At 41.0% G+C, this 24087-nt stretch overlaps 1 protein-coding gene across 1 annotated transcript in view; it reads right to left on the bottom strand.

The window, feature by feature from the left end:
- The window catches only part of DYNC1H1 (dynein cytoplasmic 1 heavy chain 1), a 43377-nt gene extending 19290 nt beyond the window's left edge, over nucleotides 1-24087 (bottom strand). Inside the window, exons 1-40 of the mRNA XM_084208363.1 lie at nucleotides 23763-24087; nucleotides 21263-21350; nucleotides 20510-20683; nucleotides 20029-20284; nucleotides 18909-19095; nucleotides 18460-18731; nucleotides 18123-18350; nucleotides 16573-17649; nucleotides 16069-16248; nucleotides 14980-15129; nucleotides 14570-14716; nucleotides 14293-14433; nucleotides 13984-14160; nucleotides 13761-13871; nucleotides 13559-13678; nucleotides 13085-13324; nucleotides 12404-12559; nucleotides 11917-12030; nucleotides 11196-11306; nucleotides 10908-11117; nucleotides 10388-10534; nucleotides 9994-10160; nucleotides 9148-9321; nucleotides 8284-8449; nucleotides 8015-8203; nucleotides 7744-7932; nucleotides 6779-7061; nucleotides 5294-5394; nucleotides 4912-5071; nucleotides 4410-4653; nucleotides 4032-4215; nucleotides 3540-3752; nucleotides 3135-3373; nucleotides 2878-3034; nucleotides 2268-2495; nucleotides 1795-2025; nucleotides 1544-1684; nucleotides 1086-1319; nucleotides 273-479; nucleotides 60-181 (exon numbers count right to left, since the gene is read on the bottom strand). Of these exons, the coding sequence (XP_084064489.1) occupies nucleotides 60-181; nucleotides 273-479; nucleotides 1086-1319; nucleotides 1544-1684; nucleotides 1795-2025; nucleotides 2268-2495; nucleotides 2878-3034; nucleotides 3135-3373; nucleotides 3540-3752; nucleotides 4032-4215; nucleotides 4410-4653; nucleotides 4912-5071; nucleotides 5294-5394; nucleotides 6779-7061; nucleotides 7744-7932; nucleotides 8015-8203; nucleotides 8284-8449; nucleotides 9148-9321; nucleotides 9994-10160; nucleotides 10388-10534; nucleotides 10908-11117; nucleotides 11196-11306; nucleotides 11917-12030; nucleotides 12404-12559; nucleotides 13085-13324; nucleotides 13559-13678; nucleotides 13761-13871; nucleotides 13984-14160; nucleotides 14293-14433; nucleotides 14570-14716; nucleotides 14980-15129; nucleotides 16069-16248; nucleotides 16573-17649; nucleotides 18123-18350; nucleotides 18460-18731; nucleotides 18909-19095; nucleotides 20029-20284; nucleotides 20510-20683; nucleotides 21263-21350; nucleotides 23763-24033 (8186 nt within the window). The 5' untranslated portion in view covers nucleotides 24034-24087. The remainder of the gene's footprint in view (nucleotides 1-59; nucleotides 182-272; nucleotides 480-1085; nucleotides 1320-1543; nucleotides 1685-1794; nucleotides 2026-2267; nucleotides 2496-2877; nucleotides 3035-3134; nucleotides 3374-3539; nucleotides 3753-4031; nucleotides 4216-4409; nucleotides 4654-4911; nucleotides 5072-5293; nucleotides 5395-6778; nucleotides 7062-7743; nucleotides 7933-8014; nucleotides 8204-8283; nucleotides 8450-9147; nucleotides 9322-9993; nucleotides 10161-10387; nucleotides 10535-10907; nucleotides 11118-11195; nucleotides 11307-11916; nucleotides 12031-12403; nucleotides 12560-13084; nucleotides 13325-13558; nucleotides 13679-13760; nucleotides 13872-13983; nucleotides 14161-14292; nucleotides 14434-14569; nucleotides 14717-14979; nucleotides 15130-16068; nucleotides 16249-16572; nucleotides 17650-18122; nucleotides 18351-18459; nucleotides 18732-18908; nucleotides 19096-20028; nucleotides 20285-20509; nucleotides 20684-21262; nucleotides 21351-23762) is intronic.

Raw genomic sequence — 24087 nt, forward strand, 5'->3', positions numbered from 1 at the left:
TCAATGCTTCAGTTTTGACTCCTATTCCATTGTTACCTAGAATTTACTAGCCGCATTACCTATGTGACAGAGGTTTTCTTCCAGGATCAGTAGGTGGATTACATGCACCAACAAACTGAATTCTCTCCAGCTTCACCCATGTCTGGTCAGATGTACGGTAGAATCCTCCATGTTCCACCATCTAGAACACAAACATAATATCAAATCAGTGGAACATTTTATTTCCCTATAAGTAGCTGTTGTGATACAGTTGATTACAAAGAAAAACAAACCTGTCTAATGAAGGATATGACTCTCTGTGTGCCATACTTGTCCATATCTGGCAAGTTGATTTCATCACAGAACAGCACCAGCCACTTTCCTAACTGCACAGGAGCCAGCACCACTCCATTAGGGGTACGCCTGTATTCACAGTAGTGATCAAAAGTTTTCAACAGCAGTTCTGGAGTGGTAGCACTTGAAAAGTTGAGTCCAACCACCTTAAAAAGAATATAGTGGAAAAAAAATTAAAATACACTAAGGACTGAAAGACAGTGTATCAAGAGTCCTGGAAACAGGTATGTTTGGCTGTTCACAATGGAAGTATATATACCATCCACATTACAGGTATATTACCACATATATACTGCAATATACAGCCTAGATACTCTTTGCTTCCCACTGCAGGTTCTCCATTTACCATGCAGCAATGCTTCTTGCCCAACCCTGTATTTTGAACATGACAGCCTCATGTAACTGTCACTCCACCTAAATACACAGAAGGATGAGAGCTGCTCTTAAACATTTGCACAGTATTTTTAAATACTGAATGCAGGAATGCTTCTCTGTTACTGAAGTGGCAAAGGAAGAAAGCAGCTTTAGGCTAAGGAACTTGAGAAATGAATTTGTATTCTCAACATGTTTTTTATTTTTCACTATATATGCACATGACTGACTGAGGTAAAGCTATCACTGAGTTTCGGCTAGGAAATAAATTCCATGCTATCTTTAATCTTAAAAAGATTAAAGACTTGGTACTACTCTGTAATTCACATACCCATGTGCACACACACACACACACACACACACACACATCTCTTGTGTACCTCCATGTCAGGCAGAGCTCTGAGAGCACTGAAAAGGGTCATGGTCTTTCCAGAACCTGGTGGTCCACAGAGCACCAGAGGTTTGTGTTCTGCCAGCCAAGTGTACAGCAATGCTTCATGGCGAACTGTATCTAGGGTTGGCACTACAACATCAGGAGCTGCAACTTTGTGTGTTTCAACTTCAATTTGAGGAACTTTGGATTGCCATGGCACCCATTCACCTGTAATGGACACCTAGAAGCACAAAAATATGATTAGACAATTTAGAAGAGGAATCCAGCTCAACTTTAGTTAAATTTATTTTTTTTAAGTGACATTAAATTTGATGTGTTTGTTGAAGTGTGAAACTGTAAAATTTAAGATAGTCTAGCAGTTTATTCTCCAGGTTTGCCTCCAAAATCTAAAGCAAGCTTTTAAGAAAATGAAAGAGCAACATTTCCAGCACAAGAAAGGTTTACCTCATAGTCAATGATAGGTATGTTGGGTGCAGTTGGCAGTGGCACAGTGGTGATTCTCCTAATGTATTCTCCCAGCTCCGCTCTCATTTTCAAGCGACTGTCTCCAGAGAGAGACCACAGTATCGCATAGACCAGGTACCTCTGTAAGAAGCAACAGCAGCAGCCATTGGTTTTAGAGTAAGGGAACAAAGCCCAGTGAGTAACTCAAATCTAGGCAAACACAGGAGTCACTTAGGGCAAACTGCATTTACCTGGATGTAACGCTCCAGCTGGTCTATCTGCATCGGGAAGTCGGGATGGTTGGCATTGTACTGGGCCACGTTGCGGCAAGCCTGGTGCAACATTGAGAACAGGGAGCCGAGGCAGCGCAGGCGCGTGAGGTCCATGATGTGCTCCAGCTTGAAAGCGTGCTCAAGTGCCTTGGTCACCAGGCCATTGGAGGTGAAATATGGCTGCATTATTGTTGCAGCATCTCTCTGAATCTGTTGGGGGAGACCAAACACTGCTCTAAGCATTTGCTTCTCATTTGACTACCAGGCAGAAAGAAAAGGTTTTGTTTAAGGTTTGAAATGCTTCATATTAAAAAAAAAAAAAAAAAAAAAAGGAAAAATATGTAAAGAGGAAGTCAGCTTTTCTTTGATAGGCTATCATAAATTCTGTGTATGGTGTACCTGTGATACAAGCATTTTTACTACTTTATCCCATAACAAAATCTAAGTTGTACCTGCAACATTGGGGATGCTGCTTCTTCTCCTTCATCTTCTTTGCCCTTTCGCCTGCGCTGAGCTTCCTCCTCACCTTCATCCAGAGGAATGCTTCTAAGTCTGGCCAGGAAGTTATTGAATATCATGTCTGTACTAAGAACATCCTCACTGAACCAGACCATGCCACACCTTGACACAGTAGCCAAAGTGGCATATTTCAGATCCTGTACTTCAAACATGATACGCACCTGAAAAAAAGAAATTTAAAATAACATTTAGGAGTAAAACCAATCAACTAAAACAATACAAAAACCCTTTCCCTGAAAAAACAGAGAGCTTTTAAAATATGCAGATTTGCATTTAGACTCTGAATAATCAATATCAGCATTATACTGTCCTAAGGTAAGTTCATCATTATTGACATTTACCATAAGACTTATATAATTCCCATTTTGTCTTACAGGGTCAGAGTAAGTGTAGCATGTTACAATAACCCTTTACTCCAGCAAACCACAATCTGAACTCAGCATTTGCTTGTGATGAGAAAGAGGCACAACTACAGTACATAGTAAATTAAACCAACAAGCTTATCCACAGCACATAAATACATTGTAAAAAAAGGAAGATTACATTTGGTGGAAGGCTGAGACGTTCTCCATTTGGCAGAGTCAGAAGTTTGTTGTCATCCAGAACAGAGTTCAAGTTCTCAACCCATTCAGGGTCTACATCACCATCAAAGATAATCCACTGACGTTTTTGTAGCTCACCTCTCACATTGTCTATGATTCTATAATAAAGAAAATATTAATTGAAGGAGAGAATTAAGGTGAGATTATCCCAGGCACAAATGTACCAGCCATTTTGTATTTGTGCTATTACAGACTTACTTTCTCAGGACATGTGTAAACAAGCCATCTGTCCATTCCCTGGTATTTGGATCCAAAGTCCCATAGAGGTGATCTTTGCTGATTGCTTTTGGATCTATAATGTGAGCAACACCTTCCACACCCTCCAGACGTTCAAGGGCCTTCAGAAGTACTCTCCAGGCCATACTCTTTCCACTTCCAGAAGGACCAACCATCATCAAACCATGATTTATCTGTGTAATCTGATACAGCTGAAGAACCTGTGACACAAAAAATGTACCAATTAGCTTCAGCAGGTAATCTAAGCTTTTAGGTATAGTTTGTATAAGACAAGAAAAATGTAAAAGCTTTCGACTTTTCATAATATAAAAGGAAATTTAGTCTTATACATAAACTTAACTGCACATTTTCAGTTTTATATTTTACCTTTTCAACCCACATGCCACCAACTTCTTCTCCATCACCATAGGTAAGGTACATTTCCTGACACACTTTCTTAAGTTCCTCTCTCAAGGCTGTCATCTCTCCACGGTGATATTGTACTCCAGGGAATACATCAGAAAGGAGACTGAACAGCAGTGGAATGTCTTCTGCAACCAGTTTTGGTACCATGGTTTCACATACACTTTGGATCAGGATCTGCAGAGAGAGAGTCACATTTCATTGAAGATTTATTAAGTTCACTTTACCAAACATGTTTGACAATAAGTGTCATGGATGCACCACCTCATATGAATGATTTTTTTCACTATGATTCAAAGACTTAGAAGTCATGTTTAACTTTGTGCTTTTAAGCTATCAAATTACCTTTGGTAACTAACATTATTTTGTTACTAAATGGTAAACACTGAAGGGTTACTTTCTTTGTTTAGTGTGCATCCTCTATCACAGAAGTAAAGAAGTTTGCACACACGTTACCTCTTGCTCTGGCAAGTTCTCAGCGATTTCTCCCTCATCAACGACTTCCCCACGCTCTTCCTTCTCCCGCTTTATCTTCTGAATCCTCTCCCTCTTCACATTACCTGCACTAACCAGCACACTCTTCAGTGCTCTCAGGCCAAAATCATAGTGACTTTGGGAGGACAGCTGTTCATCACAAAGTCTAAGAAGCAAAAGAGACAAAATACAATTTGATTCTCAGTATGAACCAACATAACACTCAGTAAATGTCATTCTTTACTTGAAACTATTGCTTCAAATGATTGCTGCACAATGTGCTTAGTGAGTTGCAAAGAATATTACAACTTTGAACAATAAATTCTATTACTACTGACTGCAGCCAAACTTGTTACTCACTTGAAGAATGGTACTATCTTATTGGCAAGAACTTCAGCAGTACGGAAACCTTGGGAGTACAGCATGACCTGGGCAATCAACTGACGGTCTGGCTTTGTCATTGCCAAGCTACGGAACAACTTCTTCAAATTGTCAGGCAGATTAGATCTGCCTGCATAGCCAGGATTCATGGTGATGAAGATAGCCATGTCAGGGCTCACTTTGACTTGTTTGTTCAGCAGCTCACAGGTAATGGGTGTTGCAGCTGAAAAGAGAGTGCATTTAGTTATACCTGAGTCAGTGATCCATCACTCTGAGAACTGAAGTCATACATTCTATATTAATTTCCTACAGAAATGGACAGCAGCTTCTCCAGTACTGCAACTCAAACAGTATACATTTCTACCAGCTGAAAGCTACATGAAATATTTAAGTTTTGACATAAAGTAGCTTCATCCTTGCATAATTTGCGAGAAATATAGCTGAGCAACAAAACATGAAGGACATTAGAGAAGTTACATACTCTTGTCATAGTTGGGGTTGGAATGCTCTCGCAAGGCTTCCTGGATGCACTGAACTTGCTGTGAAACTGCAGAGAGCATTCTCTCCTCCAGTCTGTTGAACTCATCAAAGCAGCCCCATGCACCCACTTGGCAAAGTCCCACAAAGATGCGTCCCATTGCCTGCACAGAGGGGGAAATTCACTCAATTGCATTGGCAAAAGGAGCAGAGAAGAGCACTTTATGCAATGCATCCAAGGCAGAGAGAAGCTGTGTTTATTTGTTGGTTATTGTATTTATAGTATTGTAAGAGTTATGAAAGGGTTCTGAAGTTCAGCTTTCACTGCTTCACAGAACCACAGATCATAGCTCCCTATTACTTCACATTGTACTGCAGTGTGTTACCTGGAAGTCAAATGTTTCATCGCAGTTGAAAACCAACACAAAGCGGCCGAGCTGATGTCCAAGAGCTTTAACAGATTCTGTTTTACCAGTACCAGCAGGACCTGTTTTTGAAATGAGATGGACATGTTTTAGAGTTTACTATCAGAATAGCTCTGCCAATTTGTGCAATCTGCCAGCATGTGGATTCTGAAGGTGCCTGTTCAATGAAGAGGGTTCAAACAAAACCTAAAACTGTTTTGACTTCCCCCAAAAGACCATTTTATTCTTTGCTATCTTAGTTAAAAGTGTCCTGCATGTTCATATTAACACTGTATTGTGGGGATGCACATCCTTTCCCCAGTCCACCCCCAAACCCCATCCCAGGCCACACTAGTCTCAGGAATGCTTGTTAGGCCTTGGCCTACATTAACAGCACCCCTTGTGCTTATAAGAAACCCTGTCTGCTCCCGCAGCTTCTGTTGTCTAACAAGCTCCTGTTTTCTACTTAATAGCCCTGAGAGTTCTGTTTTTTCTGTCTGAACTACAGAGCCAATAGAGTAATATTTTTGGTGTTAGACTTTTCAAGGAAAGTTCCAGCAACCACCAACTCGGATTGTGGCCAGGATGGAGATTTACTGATGACTAAAATCAGTAATTTTGCAACTCTATAAACAGTGGTCCTAAGTTGGACCCTTTGAGACCTGCAGCAGGCTGTGAGAGATCTGCAGATCTGAGATCTGCAGCAGGCTGTGACCAGGATCTCCTTCCCAGTGGGATGCCTCTTGGAGCTTGTGAACTCTCCAGTTTGCAATGGAGGATTGCCTTGAAAGCTGACAATTCAACCTGGACTGATATTCCCCACTTCTTGAGACCAAATCCTTCATTTCTGGAGAGCTGCAAAGGCATCTGATGTATTTCACTGAATTTAAAGTAAGTTTTTTCATAGGTATATCTTTGCACATACTTCATATCTGTGTGCCTTATGAGTGTTGCCAATTTAGGTCTATAATTAATCTACAATTTTGTCAAGTTAGTGCTGTGCTTATAGAAAAATCCTACTGAATAATTTTTTTTAATTAATCAGTTGTTCAAGTACTGCTATTATTGTATTGATTAGGTAATTAAGTTTTGCTAAATCCTTTAGACCTTGACTTGATCCAGTCTAAAGTTAAGTTTGGCAAGGGAGTTCACTCTGATTGTTGTGACCCAATAGTAGTCTCCTTTACCCCTTTGCATCCCTTACTGTTATCCCTGCCTTTCCTTCTGTGTCCCCAGTCTCCACATATACCATTTTAGGTTTTTTTAATCAGATTTTTCCTTGTCTGCTTTATCTGTTTAGTAAGTAATAGAATGAACCTTGCCATACAATTTGCTGTGCTTTTACAAATTCCTATTAAACCCGCCTTTACTGATTCCTCACTGGTGATTCTTTGAGTGACCTAAACCACTTGTTCTCAAATATATTAGAGAAGATAAGAATTTTATACACTTGTCTCACAAACTCACCAAATGGTGATCCTCCAAGTCTTGCCTCCAGGGCTTGTGTCATTGTCAGGTAGCAGCGGTCAGTGAGAGGAGTCTGCACCAGCTTATCCTGAACCCCAAGGTACTCAAAACCATAGTTGAATTTGGCATTTGCCATCTGAATGGAGAGCTGCTGCAGCACATCTGTCTGCTTTGGGTCAAAGTAGAACCGCATTTGGCTGAGCCACTCGAAGGATTTGGAGTTGTCGATCTTGCTTTTGATCAGTGATCTTGTAACATCTCTCTGGTGCACCAACTCAGTGATCTGGAGAAGGAAGGGACTCCTTAAGACCACAACAATACAAGCCAATAAAGACAGGCTAATAAAGACAGGAATCCTACAGTTTCTCAGATTAGCACAGTGAACTGCCATCACTTAGAAATCATGACCTAAACCCAGTCTCTGGTTTAAAATCTGTTGCTACAAAGCCAAAACTAACAATGTTGCCTACTATTCTTGAGGACTTGCCTAGTTTACAGCAAAGCACTTTGGCCCAGTCAGCCTGTTAATCCATTACACTACTGAACATGGTATTTTACTTGCCAGAAACCAGGTATTTCCCTCTAGAAATAACCCAGGATCATTTTAACTCTCCCTTCACCTTCAAACTCTATCTACAAACAAAAGCATATTATGATTACAATAATAAGCAGCTTAATGACATATTTCACATTTGAATGAAAAAACCCAGTAACTTCCATACCTGGAAGATCCAGTTTGAAGATCAATTCACTGAGACAGCATATAATATGGTATCATGCATTAAGCTGACTAGAGTGAAAAACTACCACCACCTACATTAAGGATCAGGCCTTAATGTAATTGCTTAAATCACACAAAAATCTTTTCCTGGAGGAATAGTAAGTCTTAGACTGATCAACTTTTTCATTAAAATTTAAAAATGCTCACCTGTAAACACTGAAGAGGAAATGGAGTTTTTACTTACCAAGTGCTCCAGTTTCCTTCTGCGAAGGGGTGGCTGCTCCATCAGCACAGAGTCTGCCAGGACATTGAGTGTGACCTCAACATTGGCTAGCACAGACTGGAGAGGACTGTTGTCTCCACCTCCACCATTGAGGGCTGACTCCACATTCTCAGACCAAGCAATCTGGGCTGACAGCACAACAAGCTGAGCCTGTGTGAAAAAACCCTCATCAGATAGTTTTCCTTGTTGAAGTAACCAAGCTGCAGTATACTTAAGTGTTCCGCATTAATACCTGGTATTTGTCAATCCAAGAGATGTACACTGCTGGATCAATTGAAGTTGCTTTTCCAAAGATTTCTACTTCAGTAACAGACTCTGCAAGCAATTTAGCAAGAGTCACTCTCATCTCTTTTTCAACAAGAGTGAGCCACTCATTGATCTTGGGATGTTCTGTGATGGAGACGGGTGTTTTGAACAGCACCTGCAAGAATTAAAGGCTTAAGTCAGCCCACATCCACTTATTTTCAGATTTTTATTTAAAAGTAAATACTGCAGCTATACCTCCTCTCCTTCACGTGAGGATATCCCAAGAACCACAGAATTGTCTTCATTGAGAATAATGCTAGAAACTCCAGCAAACATTTTCTTGAAGTGTTTCTGCAACTTAGCCACATTTTTGCTGTTTCCAATGATTTCAAGCAAGTCTTCATCACCAACAAAGTAGAACCTATTAATCACATAAAATTAGATCTATATCAAAACTTCAACTATCACTTTTAATTTATAATTAATGCTTCATCCATGGCCACCACACAGAAGTAATTGACAACCATTTCCTCAACACTGCAAGAGTGCATGAACCACAGATTTGCTAGCAGTTATACCCCAGTGCTACCTTTACGTTCATGTGGTCTGTACCATACAGAAGTGTATACAATGCTCCATAGTGTGGACAATTTTCTTATCCATCTCTGAAATACCAGCAGTAGAGTTTGGGATCGAATTGCCTGTTAGGAAGAACTCCCACTCAGTACCTCCCTCACTCTTATTTTCTCATGCTAAGTGACAAATGAGTTGAGGGCTACAGGTAAGTCAAAATCAATGACCTAAATACTGGACTGTGACAATTTAGACACTGTCCTTTAATCAAATGGCAGAAGAAGCTCTTCAGTTTACAGAAATCAGCTGCAATGGTTCCTTAGGCAATATCCAAATACTGAAACTAACCACAGATGAGTAAGTAAGGGAAGTTTCAGCCCCACTTCTGGAGAAGCAGCTGTAACTGAATTATGTATATAGACAATACCTAAGTAAATGGTCATAACATCTCAGATATATGCACCACAGAACTGGTAGAGGCTTTACAGAGCAGTACACCAATTCCTGCACAGAAACATCAGATTACTTCAGGAGTCAACTGCTTACCGAGGGAAAGAGGACCTCTCCCTTTCCAAGTATTCTCCCAGGGCTTTCTGTATCTTCCCAAGTAAGTCTGCCAGTCTCTCTAATGATCTCTGCACACCTTGAATGTTAAGAACATCCATCACAAGTGGAGATTTGGATACCTTTTTCATGAGTGCCAAGAATTCAGTGCTGATGCTGCAAGTAAAATAACACAATACATTAGTGCAAACTAAGTAATCACCAACCAAAGTTATTTGTCTCTAAATGACCACTCCACCTTTAATGGCTGCAGCAGCTCTAGGGAACATAAGCCTAAATTCCCCAAATTACTCTTCATCTACCTCAAGCCTTCAATAACAAAATCTAAGTTCTTTGTAATGTTCAATCTACCAAGTCCAGAGCAGGTCTACTTATCTTTACTTCCTGAAGTGACGCATAAATCTGATTCTTTGATCTGACTGGAATTGTGTGGAATGAGTAAGTATGATCAGATCAACTTAGAAGAGACGAAGTAAATAATGTTTAAAGGGTGAGATTAAAGGCTGCAGCAACAGAAATCTATTTGTTGCAGCCACAATGCCAGAAAAACCCTTAAAGTAACTGACAGGAACTAGCAAGGAAGTTGGACCCAAGTCTGAACCATCTTCTAAAAACTGTACATCAGCCCATTTACTACAAACATTTTCTGCCATAGTTGCACCTCTTTGCTTGATGAACTTGTATCTACAGCAGCTGTAATCCAGCTGGACCAGGTAAGAATGCAGCCAGTATTTCAACTCAGAGAGTGCTACAGTGAGTCATGAAGTTTCAGGCCTGCCCACAGGGTGCCCCAAGGGAGGCAAAAAACCAACAAAATGAAAAAGTTACCTCTGGAACCGCTGGGTCTCCACAGGCAGCAAGTGCTTGATGTCTGCACTGCCAGTAAAGATACCCTCCAGGTAGACCCACCGCCTTTGGACATCTATCCAGACATCAAAGAGTGCCATGATACGGTTCAGCTTATCTTCCCAGCTAAGGGCATCTTCCTCAAACACCTGAAGTTTAAGCACTACATTAATATTCATTTTAATATTACAAAGTGTTTGTCTACTAATAATTATTAGAGGAAACAGTTTTTTGAGAGTTACAAACTATGCATTACACAATTAACAGTCTGTCAGCTTTAAACGGTGAATATAGTCCCTGCTTACAAAAATATAAACTAAACAGAAGGGGAAGGCAGAAATAAACTAAAATTCTTTAGCTTTGTTCTCCATTTTACCTTGTAGTATGGTGACAGCTTCATAGCAGACACGCTGTTAATGTGCTCTTTGACTTTGTTGAAAAGGTCATCCCATCCACGAATCAAACGACACTTGTTCTGGTAATTGACCAAGTCCAGTTCATAGGTGTTCCACACTTCTCTTATCTGAAGAAAAAGATGACATCAATAATTTCTGCTCCAACATAGTTACAAAGTAGAAATGTATTACAGTAATCAGATACTATTTTTTTTACCCAAAGATTCTGGCTTTACGCTTAAGCTTTTGTTAAAAATATTGAAACTATGATGCAGTTCAAGGTGGGATCTTTGCAGTCCCTACCAAGAACTGCTTTCCCCAAACAATGCAAGTTTCTTCAGAGGAAGTTTACAAAGTTTTAAACTGTTCCCCAAACCAGAGCAAAACATGGAGTCTTAGCACTTGTTTCAACAGCTTAGACAAGTTTACTACACAAGTAGCCACTTTACAGCAACCCTCAGATTTGCTATTACATGCATACATACAAGGGCTGATACTAGCCTGTTTCAAGAACTCTTCCAAAGCCATCTCTCCCTGAGCCACAAGCAGAACATCTTTGACGATTGCTTCATTTCTCTGTAGGTCGACATCCCAGATCTGGCCCAGTGTCAATTCTGAGACAACCCAGTTAACATGAAGCCTCTTCATCAGTTGTTTCCAGTGTCGGTCTTTAAGTGCCTCGGATTTCAGTTCAATAACTAACATGTTTATCTTCAGAAGAAAAGAAAGCAAGTTACATCTCTGAATGTGAATATAAAATACATACATTTTAGAAATGTGGGCACTTACCTTCATGTAGCCCTTCAGAAGTCTCTGGACATACTCATAGGAGGCGTACTGTCGCAAACGGGCAGGGAAGTTTTTCAGCTGGTTCAGGAGACCATCCAAGTTTTGTCGAAGCTGTCAGTAACACAAAAGCAATGAAATCTTTCTCTACAAGTCCTGTGCACATAATCATACAAATTACCTATATATTTGTTACAGAAAACTCTCTCTAATGAGACATTAGCAACAGGACAGCTCTTACAAATATTATCCTTGTTTGCCTAAGATGTGGTTACTCCAGAGCTGAGGATGCAATTTTATTGGTCTGGTTGAGATTCATGATGCAGTCTTGTCACAGGCAGTTAGTTTATAGATTAGTGTTCTTTATGCTCTTTACCTCCGGAGCACTGAACTAAAATCAATGCTGTTTACCCAACTGCATAATGAAGTTTCTCTAATGAGGTCCAACAGACTATTAAAAACAGCAGTTTCTTCTCTGTAGTTGCAGTCAAATCTCAAATTATGGAAGCTGCATAAATTCCCTGTATGATTACTTAAATTATGACAATCCTGTGAATATTTTTTATCTTACTTTCAGAAGAAACATGCTCACAAGATATTGAAAAAGGTACCTAAACACTGAAAATGATCTTGACAATAGAGAATGTCTGTCTCAAGAGGTCTAATTCCTGATTTGCATATACTTGTGGCAGTTATATTGTTAATGCACACAAAAGTGAAGTACCTTGCGAGGCTGTACTGAGACCCAGGGTTGTTCTTTCATTTGATCAATTTGTTCCCAGACCTTAGAGAGTTCAGACCAGACACCTTTGAGATCCTGCAGCTCTTCAAGGGCTACCTGTAATAAAGAATGTATCAGACATTAGCAGTTATTCTTAATTTCTTCAAAGTCAACAGCATGGGGTGAGTTAAACAAAATACTTCTAATCCATCAAAACTGTCCTTTGTACAGTTTGCCAGTTCAATAGAACTGCAACAGCAAGTGACCAAGATGAAATTTTCCATCTCAGATCATATACCAGTTTCAAAAGAATAAGACAGTCAAGGAAGAGATCACAGACAAGCTCTGAAGGCTAGAACTGAGTCAGTGTGGAGACTGTGCCCTCATATTAGTACAGCACACACTACAAGTCACTCTCCTGAGGGAGAAAACGATGGAACTGAAACATTTTTATCCAAAACTGGCAAGCAGGTGTGTGAGCAGGCTGTACCTGGACGCGCTCTTCACTGCCACTGAGCAGCCCAGTGTCTGTAAGCTCCAGAGCTTCCTTGGCCTTGGCACACTTCTCACGGTCATCCTTCAGCCTGCCGAATTTTCCTTCATAAATGGTAAGAGCTTGAAGAGCCTCTTCTGGACGCAGATTTCCCTAAAGTTTGCATGGGATACATTAATCCAATAATCCTACAGTTACACTGAAGGCAAGTTAAAAGTGGGGACTAAATATAAATGTTGGTTTGTATCATTTTTTTACATTTCCATTTTGCTGACTATAAGACAACATATGATTCCACAATAAGTCCCATTTCATTTTTACATGCAGTTTTTTGCTTTACTAAAAAGCACTTCAGAAAAAAAAAGGCAAAAAGCAGCTTGCTTCTGAATCCTCCTACATGCATACCTCTGACATATATTTGTTTCAGACAAAGTTCTCTTAGTTAATGAATGTAATAATGAAGTAATTTACTTTTCTGCACCTAAGAGAGGCCTACGTTTTAATGGTAAATTTCCCTCTGCAACTATTGCCAAAAATCAACACACTGGCAGGTTATTACAGAATCCTTAAAAAGAGTTTTACTTTCCCCTAAAATGAAAAACTGCAAAAAAAAGCATAAAAACAAACGGAATGCAGAACATCTACCTCATTCACTGAATAGTAACCATCACTACTTACTGTTACAGGCTTTGTTTTCTCCCAGTCTGTCAACAAGTCAGTTGTTCGGCTCTCTACTGCACGATCCTCTTGAACTATTTTCATCTGCAGATTTGCTACTTGTTGTTGAATGGCAGAATCCTTCCTACGCATAATATCATTGAAGGCACCCCATTCTCCTTCAATGTTGTCAATGTAGAGCCAAGAGGAAGGGAACTGGAACCTTTGCTTCTCAAGCAAGCGCTGACCATTGCGATAAAGCTACAAGACACAGTGGTTTTAAGTTAAAAACACAAAACTTAAGCTGCAAGGCTAAATAAACACACTTTAATAAATGCTTACTATAGAGCTCAGAGGATTTTTCAGAATATAAAGTTCACATTTGTTTTTAAGAGAACTTGAATATTATTTTATGATTATGATGAAGCTGTATTTTATGAGCTAAGCCTGACATTTCCACAAGTCAGAATCATTAACAAAAGACAACAAACATACCTCAACTTGCTTTTCAAACTGTTTGATTTTACGTTTCAAGGACTGCACGTATGTGATGAACGTCACGGCATCTGATGTGCTAGCAGTGTCCACAGAATGCTGCTCCAGCTCTTGACGGGACTGTTAAGGGTACAAATAAGTGTTTTAGCATTCTACAACAGCTGATCTGAAAGTGAAAAACTGGAATTAAGACTCTTCTTACCTTAGAAATTTGTGAATGAAACTCTGTCATATTCTGACCAAGCATTTGGCCAAATTTGCTGAGCACCTCCTTGTGCCAGGAGTCATACTTCAAGTTCACCTTTGATTGTACCTACAAGTGAATAATGTTACATAATAGTAATTTGTCACCCTTGCTTTTTTCTGTTATACACTTATTCTGAAATTAGATTTGTTTATCATAACAAATAATTAAGATTTCTCACCTTGCCATAGTCTATGACAACAGGTCCAAACTCCTTTCTGGTTTCTGCATTGTCAAATGTTCCTCTTGCCTTTCTTATCTGAACCAAAAGGGCCTGCCACTTATTCAGGTCTTCTCCAAGACGGTTGTATATATTTTCAGCCTGCATGTCCCACAGACACTGGTACTGCAGCCAAACCTAATGGAGGTATTTCACAATGTTCAGAACTTCTCCAGTATATGCCAAAACACGTGTAGCCCTCCAGCCCCCAGGAAAACTGAAAGTCCATGTTAATTTAAGCTGTTCCATTATATCCTGTCAGCCTCCTACCTTGACATACTGCTCCACTTCAGTCACAATTCCCATGACAGCTGAGTATGACTCCTCCAGAGCTGCAGGGCCATCAGGCATCCTTGTCAATGCGTTACGATAGAACTTCTCTTCCTCAGACAGCTCGTAATGCACTCCAACCTAAGAACCACAGTTATACTTGTGATTTCCAGGGCACTCAGGTTTGGTTTTAGATCAACACACTAATACATTGAGGACATTTAATTACTAAGTGAAAGCAATTGCTCTGACTTAGATACAGCTTCATTACACTTACTTGGTATCTCTGACTTTGAATTCTTGGCAGCGACAGGATTACCATTTTCCAAGAAAACATTTCTTGGTAAAGTTTGTATCTACAGTCTTCAATTGGTGGATTCAAGTATATCACCTGGTTGGTTATTCTTAGTTCGTGTACAATGTTCTGCAGAAATAGTAAAAACACCCAGTTTTACTGGCAGATACTGCTACATATAGACAAGAATTCTGGACTTCCAAGAAGTACTTTTTAAAAATCACCTTGCTCTTAAATGGAAAGAGGAAAATATTTCTCCAAAAACAGATGCAAGAAGGAATATTTATTTACCATATAGGCCTCAGAAATAATTTCTGCATTAGTTAATTGACAATATGGAAAAAACCCAACCAATCTAATGCAAAAAAATAAAAAAACACAGGAAAACTTACTTTGATCTTGGGTTCACCACCAGGCTTATGGCTCACTTGAGGAGCATCTGTATCCATGTCAACTTCTGCTTTGTCATCTGCTTGTCCCAGAAGAACCTGGGTCCAGGCCCTCAGTCCAGCTTGCAAACGAACACCCAAGATTCTTTCAATCTAAAGAAAATGAGAGACACTGGAGGAAAAACCTGCATATTCACTGCATGAAGATCCCCACTATCAATATATTCTGACAGGCACACTACACCACCTCAAAGAACCAAGTGATCCTTTATAAAGCAATTCCAGCGCCAGAAGGGGCTTACAAGAATTGGAGGGACTGTTTACTAGGGCTTGTAGCAACAAGACAGGGAATAATGACTTTAAATTGAAAGAAAGGAGGTTTAGATTAGGTATTAGGCTGGTGGGGCACTGAAACAGGTTACCCAGAGACATTATGGATGCCCCATCCCTGGAAGTGTTCCAGGCCAAGCTGGATGGGGCTTTGAGCTACCAAGTCAGTGGCATCACTGCCCATGGCATGGGGGCTACAACTAGATGATCTCTAAGGTCTCTACCAATCCAAACCATTCCATGATTAAAGAGGTTTAGGAGTTTTGGTAAATTTGCACTGAATATAATTCAAACCTTCTCCTCCTCCCCATGGACTTAAATGTAATGAAACAATTTTAACCATATTGAAGTTGGCCTAGTGACCAATAACCTGAAACTTAACAGGCAGAAGCAAACAATATGATGGCAACAAGTCTTTGCTACCAGGATAGCAAATTTCCACCACTCTTTATCTACCTTGCTCTCCAGCATCCTCTAGGTTGTCAAACTCTATCAAACTTTTTTCTTCAAAAGACAAAACTCCCTTTGAATTAACTGATCCCGAAAGTCAACAGTAAAAAAAAAAACAAAACCCAACACTGGTCTTGCATCTTCTGCATACCAAAAATGCACTGAAATTTCCAGGGAATGAGAATTTAGTCTCTAGTATGACTATAAGGAAAACTCTCCCTCAGTGACTATGAAGACAACAATCAAAATATATTTTGCACCTGAATAAAATGTTACCTCTAAATACATACTACTCCTCGATCTCAAACCTACCTCCATATCCAACTTATTGACCCAGATTGGCAAATTTGAGTATGAATGAAGATTTAAATCATCCACAGCTTTCTGAACTCTGTTCAAGATTTCAGAGAAAGTCTTGTGATCATACATGCATGTTTCCAATGATCTCACTTCCAGGTCTATCTTCTCTTCAATAATGAGCAGATCATCCACCTAAGACAGTTTAGGAAAAATGGGACGGTTAGTTTGACAGCTTAGATCAAGGAAACAATAATTCAGTAATGGTTAATCATGTATCTTTATTTGGATGTAGCAATCCATCGATTTTAGCATTATCAAATGAAAATAGTACTGCTAATAGCAATTTTAGCACTATTAAAAGATTCATCCAGTTGGCCAATTTGTGCTGACTCAATGAGCTACTTAAACCAAAAGCTGCAGAACTGGTTCTCAGCTATCCAATGACACTTTTGGATAACCACACATTACTGAATTATAAATGTAAAAGTTTTGCAGAGTTTGACAGAAAACACAAACCTTTTCCTGGAAACTGAAGACAGTCTCAGCCAAGCGCTGTACGTATGGATCAAGCTTGTATGATTCCCACACGAGTGCAATTCCTTCTGCAATCAAAGCCTGCACCTCTTTCTTCAAGCCAGCGACCAGCAGTGAGATAGTATTACGCTCTTCTACTTTCTCACATGTTCGCTCATACGTGCGGACACTTTCAATGAGAGAAATAGCAAATGGATAGAGTTGGTTTGCTTGGTGAGCTTTGTTAACAATTGCTAGCGGGACACGGAAACCAAGCCACTTCAGGTTTCGGACTTCTTTTGAAAGTGTAATTATTTCTGGCAGGAAGTTGACTTTCAGTTTCAGGACATTTCCAGTTCTGCCTCGAACACGAGTGCTTTCGATGGTGAAAATGCGACCGGAGACACCAAGGTTGCGTTGCTGAACTTTTCTTGCCCAGTCATCAAAGATCTCCTGAGTGTTGAGCTTCATGCGAAAGCTATCTCCATCCTGCTTTAGCTTCTGACCTTCCACATGGTTCTCCCAGCCTTTGCCAAGGACATCCTCCACACGCTTCATGTAAGCGGTGAGCTGCCTGTCGATCTGTTTTGCCCAAATTATAGACCCAGACACAGGAGGCAAGTCACGAACGTGACTCATTTTACACGCTTGACTCTGTGGATACTGTACTTTAAATTTGTCGTGGAGAGATTCGATATCATCCTTCACACGCTGGATCAACTGTGTTTGGTACTCACGAATGGCACCGCGAATGTGAGGTCTGACAAACAAGGCGTTAAAGCGGGAGAAGATTCTGAACATTTCATTGGCATTCTTTGCTGTACCGAGCTGGTCTCTCAAACGGGCTGTTATCCTTGTTTCAACTCTGTCAATTCTTTCATCATAGCGCTTCATTGCTGCCTCCCAGGCTTCTGTACCTTCTTTGGAAACATCTAATCCATCTACTTCCTTAACATTCTCATAAGCAAGATTGACTTCTTCAATTGCATTAGCATCTGCAGCATCAAAAAGGACTTCTGCTACTTTCATATCCTGTGGTTCAGGTACCTCTCCTTGATTTTGCTGGGCAACAGCTGTTACCTACATTAGAATCACAGTTTAATGAGTTGGATACTTCAGAATTTCCCGGGAAGTAGCAAAATGCAATTGGTTCTAAAAAATATTGCACAAACCCCCAGCCAATCAGCGATAAATTCTTAACAAACTTTCAGTCATGCTTCAGAATTAACCTCCAGTAGGAACAGGGCAGCACAGTTACTTTACAAACTTCCACTACTGTGCAGCATAATCTCATTTTCCACTGTGGTTTAGCCAAGTTCAAGGATTTAAACATTTATTAATCTCCTCTGTGTTATGTCTAGACTTGCTGAGTTTATTAAGACGAGCATGTATTATGCAATGTAAGTCAGAATTAAACCTAAGCCTATTAACGAGGGTTCAAAACTAAACATGGAAACTGAATGTTACTCTACATTTGTGATGGCAACTTCAAGTAACAGTAACACTCCTGAAGAAGCCACACAGATTTTCTGTTTTGTAACAACCAAGATTACCTGAGGTCGCAAGACTCTCACAATGACAGCTCTCAGCTGCTCATGCTGACGTCTGAATTTCCTCATTTGATCAAGACGACTCTGGAGTTTCCTGTGAGCGGGATTGATGCGCCACACCATCTTCAGGTTCTCCTCCCTTTTTCTCTTCACAATATCTCTCAGGAGAACTTGCAGCTTCTCATATTCATCATCCCAGGTTTGGAATACTTCAAAGCATGCAACCATTACCTGAAAAAAGTTTTAGAACAGGAACTTCAGCTCCCAAATGAAATGCTTCTTGAAAGTCACTGTCCAACACAAAAATACAGCAACCAGTATCACAAAGCCATGAACATACCTTTTCAAATTCTTCATAGGCCACATGCATCAGTTTTCTGGTTCCCAACACTTTAAGCAGCTGAGAGCTCAGATCTCTTGAAATTGCCTCCACTAAACGCAATGCCCTTTGGATTGGGTATTTTGTGTTCCTGATTTTTCTCAAATGGGTAAATATTGCAACAAGGGCCTGCCTGATTTTGTCCAGCTCCGTAGCAGACAGCAAGTCATTCAGTGGAAAGTCTTTCATCAGTGGATTATAGTCATTCACAGTTTCCAGTGCCTGCTTCAGACCTAAATGGAAAAGATTTTGAATGTAACTTTTCCTTTCATTGACCAAAATGTCTATCTATGTAACCAGTCCAAGGTTCCTCTAAACAGCACTGCTCTTTGCAGCACAATGTTCTGGTTTTTTAACAGTTTAAGTTCTGTATGACATTTGAGAAAAATATTATTGAACAGATATTTTACCTGTGTCAGTATCAAAGCTGACAGTTGCATGGAAACGTTTGCCATGTTTCAGAATGTCCAGAGTCAGCAGAACTTCTGGACTTTCCCGTTTCTCCTGAATGCGGTACAGAGCCCTTTCCAAATTTAACCAGAAGCTTATCTCCTGTAATGCAGTGCCTGATGCAGGATCTCGATCTAATTTGGTCACCTTCAAAGTAACGGAGAGAAAGAGAAGGGAGAGAGAAAAGCATTTAATTTATATGCTTCAGCTGTAAAAACTTGCTTAAATATAATTGAAACATGCAACAGCTGCCAGGTTTTAATAACCCAACCTCAGACAGTTTTGGCATTCATTCTTTGGAAAGTGTAGGAACTGTATGCAACATGTGACAAGTGTAATTCCAGAGATCCTAAAGGTTGGTTTTAGGACCGTCATGTAATAATCTTCAGCATAGCCTAAAAATGTCATCTGCCTGCTTTCCTGAGCAGTGTCTGCATTCTGGCTAAAGGCAGATGAGCCAAGCAAGATAACAAGTGTTTTATGCTCTTAAGCAAGAAAAGACAACACAGTTCCATGAGCAATAGGTGTTTCCTGTGCAACAGAAGTAAAAAGCCAGACTAGTATCTCAGATGCTGCTTTTGAGTAACACCAAACACCAGGAGAACAGCAGTTATTTTGAAAAGTAACAGGCAGAAGTATGAGATTACAAGATAGGGCTGGGGCAACCATTGCAAAGTAGTTGTGGATGCACCAGGGGCAAATAACAAAACAGGCCAAATCAGATGTGTTCCTCAATCTGCCGTAAAGATCTGAAGAACAGTTACAAAATTCACAGGATTACTGCCAGTTACTTGAGTCTACTACAATATGTAAAACAAAGTCATACTCTTGGTTATTTGTCAAACAATTTAGACTAGAATCCAAATTTAGACTAGGCCCAGCCTAATTTTAGACTAGACTTAGCCTAATTGAGACCAATGTCTCTGGTGACTCAAAAACATGGTCTGAGATCTTCAGAGCATCCTGCACAAGCAGCATTTTAGCAGTTAAACTGTGAAGAAGATACACAGTACTACACAGAAATTCTTATTACTTAGTTACTTTTTTGCTTTTTTTTCCTCCTGTTCTTTATTTGGTTACCTTTTGTATTTCTCTAATCCAGCGATTGACTCCAGACTGTAACTGATTAAGGAACAATGGATCCTCAGCCTTCTCACCAAAATCTGTAACTTTTGGTTTTTCTCCACGTTCATAACACTGCTTGGCAACATTGGTAATGGTTGCATGAATGGGCAGACTGATCTCTGGAATTTCAATATTCTGTTGCAAATGCAAGAGGCCCATTTCAAGCTCTGCAATCTTTTTCTCAACTGAAGGAGCCATTTTATCTCCATCCCTGAAAAAGCACAGATGTTTACACATAAGAAGGCAAACCAAAAACCACACATAACACATTTAGACCTGAACTGCTTCCCCAGAGTCAGCAACAGCATCATACCAACTGTGTGCTTAAACAATTCACGTGACTCACCTTGAAGTGTCACTGTTGTTTGTTACTTGTTTAAAATCATGAAACACTTTAGTTAATTAGCACAGAAATGCAGTATTTCTACTGAATTACCTGTCTGCTTTGCCAGATTCTCGGATATAGGACTTGAAGAAGGGAGCAACAGCGTTGCTAATGAAAGAGTGCAATGTTTCATATGGAGAGTCTTCACTGAGAGTGAGCACTCTGAGCTGGGAAGACACTGGCTTGTCAGCATCGATCACTGCTGTACGTTTAATGAACGCCAGGCTACAGAACAGAGAAGAGAGTTACTAACCAATCATCTGACACTTAAGTGACACAATGGCTTAAATCTGACTGCAACTGTAGGAGTCAAATGGCAATCTGCATTCATCATACTTCACAAACTTTCTTCTAAGAGACTCGAATACAAGTATTCCAAATAAATACATCTTTACAGTTCAGCAATAAGCAAGCCAAGCTATCAATAAGGACTCTGAAATAGGGGCACACTAAAGACAAAACACATTTTACAAAGCTTCAGAGTCAAATATGCCTCAATATGAGTGACAAATATGTAACAGACAGACTTAACCCAAGTTGTGTATGTTACAGCTGCATGTATGCCAAAATTAATAAAAATTTGTTTCTTTAACCCCATAGCTAAAAGTCCTAGGTCCACTCCTTTAAGCCTCATGACACACCCATTTTTTTAATCAGAGCCTCTGCCTTGAAAAGCTTGAATAAAAACACTGCCTGAAAGCAATAGGTAAACCGAAGGTAAATTTGTAGGTAAAGCAGGTAAATTTGCTTATACAAGTTTTGCATACATAGAGTAGAAATGTTAAGATCTATTTTCCAATTCACCTGTTTGACTTTATTCCATAATGAATGTCGGTGCTGATACTGTAGGAAATGAACTCTTTTTCCTCTTCTCCTTCATCTCCCACATCCTCTGCAAAAAAATATTGTATGTAAGAAATAATTTCTAACACATCTGCCACTCCTTCTCAACCACCTTCTGCTATTACCAGACTATTTTCTAACCTTTAAGCTCCATACCAACTTAATTAACTAAATTAGGTCAAAAGTAGCTTTGCAATATGCCTCAGATGCAGAATGGGTTCATTGCCTTTAAACAAAACTCCATTAAGATTTAGGTTGCTATAAAACTAATAAAGCATTACAGCAAGTGAATTATAACTCACATTCTGAGAGAGAAATCTGCAATACAGAATGTGCATTTATTTGCAGAGGTATGTTGCCAGGACAACTATGCTCCAGTGAGTACATTAAACAGTTGCTTTTTTCTTCCGGAGGTGGCTTTGTATTTTCAGACATCTACTTTGAAAATTATTTGGAAATTAAGTCTCTGAACAACAACAACAACAAAAAAAAATCTCTTGACTGAACAAAAAGCCAAGCTGTGGGAAGTACTCAGGCATTAGCACAGCCAGTGCATCACAGATGATGTAATTGCTGAGGATGCAGGCAGCCGTGCTGCAATGCAGTGATTTCAGTGCAGAAGGTTACTCCAGGTTGGGGGACACACTCTGACTGGACACATTAGAGCAGACTCTGTCCTGCTCTGTCCCCTGCAGGCTGGGGAGCTGGTGGTACCAGAGAGCAGCTTTCATTATGCAGAAATAAGGCTTCTGTTTTATCATACTTGTAATCAATAATCTACTTAATGCTATGCAGTCCATGGACAAGCTTCAATAATAACACTGTTTTTTAACAGTGTCAGGGCTCTCCATATGCTGCTGGAGATTTCAGATCTGTTACATTTGAACACCTGGCTGTCATTCACAAAAATCCACTCTGCCCAAGTAACCGCTGTTAAACCAGAAGACACGGACAGAAATGGCATCTGTGCACCAGAAATTAATATTTGGGTTTTGGCATGTAATGAATCTTTCAATTTCTTTTTATGCATACATATATAAGAACACCTATGCCATGAGCCTGGACATAACCGATCACCACTATATTATTTCCAACCTGAACTAGGGATAACCATTCTCATGATCCAGGCACAGCAAAAATACAGGAATCATCTGCATTAATATTAAATGGTTTTCTTTAAACCTTATTTAACACTGTATCATGAATTCATAAAGACAGCTGTTCTTTTATTCTCTTTGAGAAAATCAACCCTACTGGAAAAGATGTCTCAAACTTTGGAAGGGGAAAGAGGAGGATGATCTGGGTACAGCTAAAAAATAAACAATGATGGGGTATTTTTAAGCAACATCTGAAGTTTACAATTAATAGACAGGGAATGAAAGAACCTTCTTGATGTTCCTCTCTGTGTGCAGCAACTGCAGGGCATATATCAGGACGTTAAATTGTCTCTCTTCTAATTGACATGTTAATTAGTACAATATGAAACACAATTTAAATAGGATTAGATATATACAGGAACAGAACCACCAGCATACTAGGAGTAGGGATTCAGAAGTTTAATAGAATTTTGCAAGCTCATGCTGGCAGGCAGGTAGCCATTTACGGACTGTATGGGCTTGTTTAACCCTAAAAGCCTGCATTATTGATGAAACCTTGCTGTATTTTGTCACTGTTTATTAGGCTGCATTCTGTGACACTAAGAGCCTATTTAGCAACAGATTTGTTGACAAGTCTTTTTGGAAATAAATAGTTACAGCAGCACGTGAGTAACAAAGACACTCCAGCCACAATCTCAGCTTGGCTGCAGTATTTCATGCAGCATTTGATGCGGTTCTGAGCGCAAGCAGGACGGCCACCAGGCTTTGAAAACAAAACAAAGGCACTGCAAGGTCCACATCTTCCTTTGTCAATTACAGAAACTCCCTAATTAACCATGAAACGACGCGTTTTACAGGTCGATTCAGGCTGGGGTTATTTTTTTCCCTTTATCCGGGGTTTTGGCGCTCTCGCTCTGTTTCAGAGCGGCTATCTGCCTCGCCCAGGAGGTCACTTCCCGAGAGCCTGGCTGCCGCAGGAGCGCTCCCACGGCCGACTGACGAAGCACTTTGGGTGCCTTTCCAAGCAGGACCGGCCGCGGCACGCCCGGATTTGCGTCCACAGCGAGCCCGCAGCCCCGCCGCGCATCCTCCTGGGCCCCGGACCGCGAAACAAAGGCGGCGGGGGAGGCCGGGCCCGCGGCGGCGGCCAACGGGACTCGCCCGCAGCCCAGGCTGTGCCGCCACCGCCCGAGCCCGACAGCGAACCCGCGGTGCCCGGCCCGGCGCCTCCCGGCCGGGGCCGCGCTGAGGCGGAGCGCGGAGCGGGGCCGCGGCGGAGGCGCGCCCCTCCCACCCGCGGCAGGGCGGCGGCCGCGGCCGGCAGCGGCCATTTTGCCACCGAGGCGGCTCCGCTCCCGCCTCACCTTTGAGTGTGGAACGCTCCACCAGCACCGTGTGGACCTGCGGGTCGGAGAGGAACTTGCGCATATGCTCCACGGCGCCCTTCTCCTCCAGCGCCGCTTCCAGCGCCGCCGGCGCCTCGCCGCCATCCTCCAGCAGCAGCGGCACCAGCTTGCGCAGGTGCTTCTGCAGCACCGAGACGTCGGCCACGTTCTGCACCGCCGAGCCCGACACCTCCATGCCGCCTTCCTCGCTGCCGGGGCCGCCGCCCCCGCCGCCGCCGGAGTCGGACATGCCGAGGCAGAGGGACACCGGCCGGCACCACGCTCCGCCCGCCCGGCCGCGCCC

Source organism: Fringilla coelebs, assembly GCF_963513975.1.
Source record: "Fringilla coelebs genome assembly, chromosome: 6".
Classification (NCBI taxonomy): domain Eukaryota; kingdom Metazoa; phylum Chordata; class Aves; order Passeriformes; family Fringillidae; genus Fringilla; species Fringilla coelebs.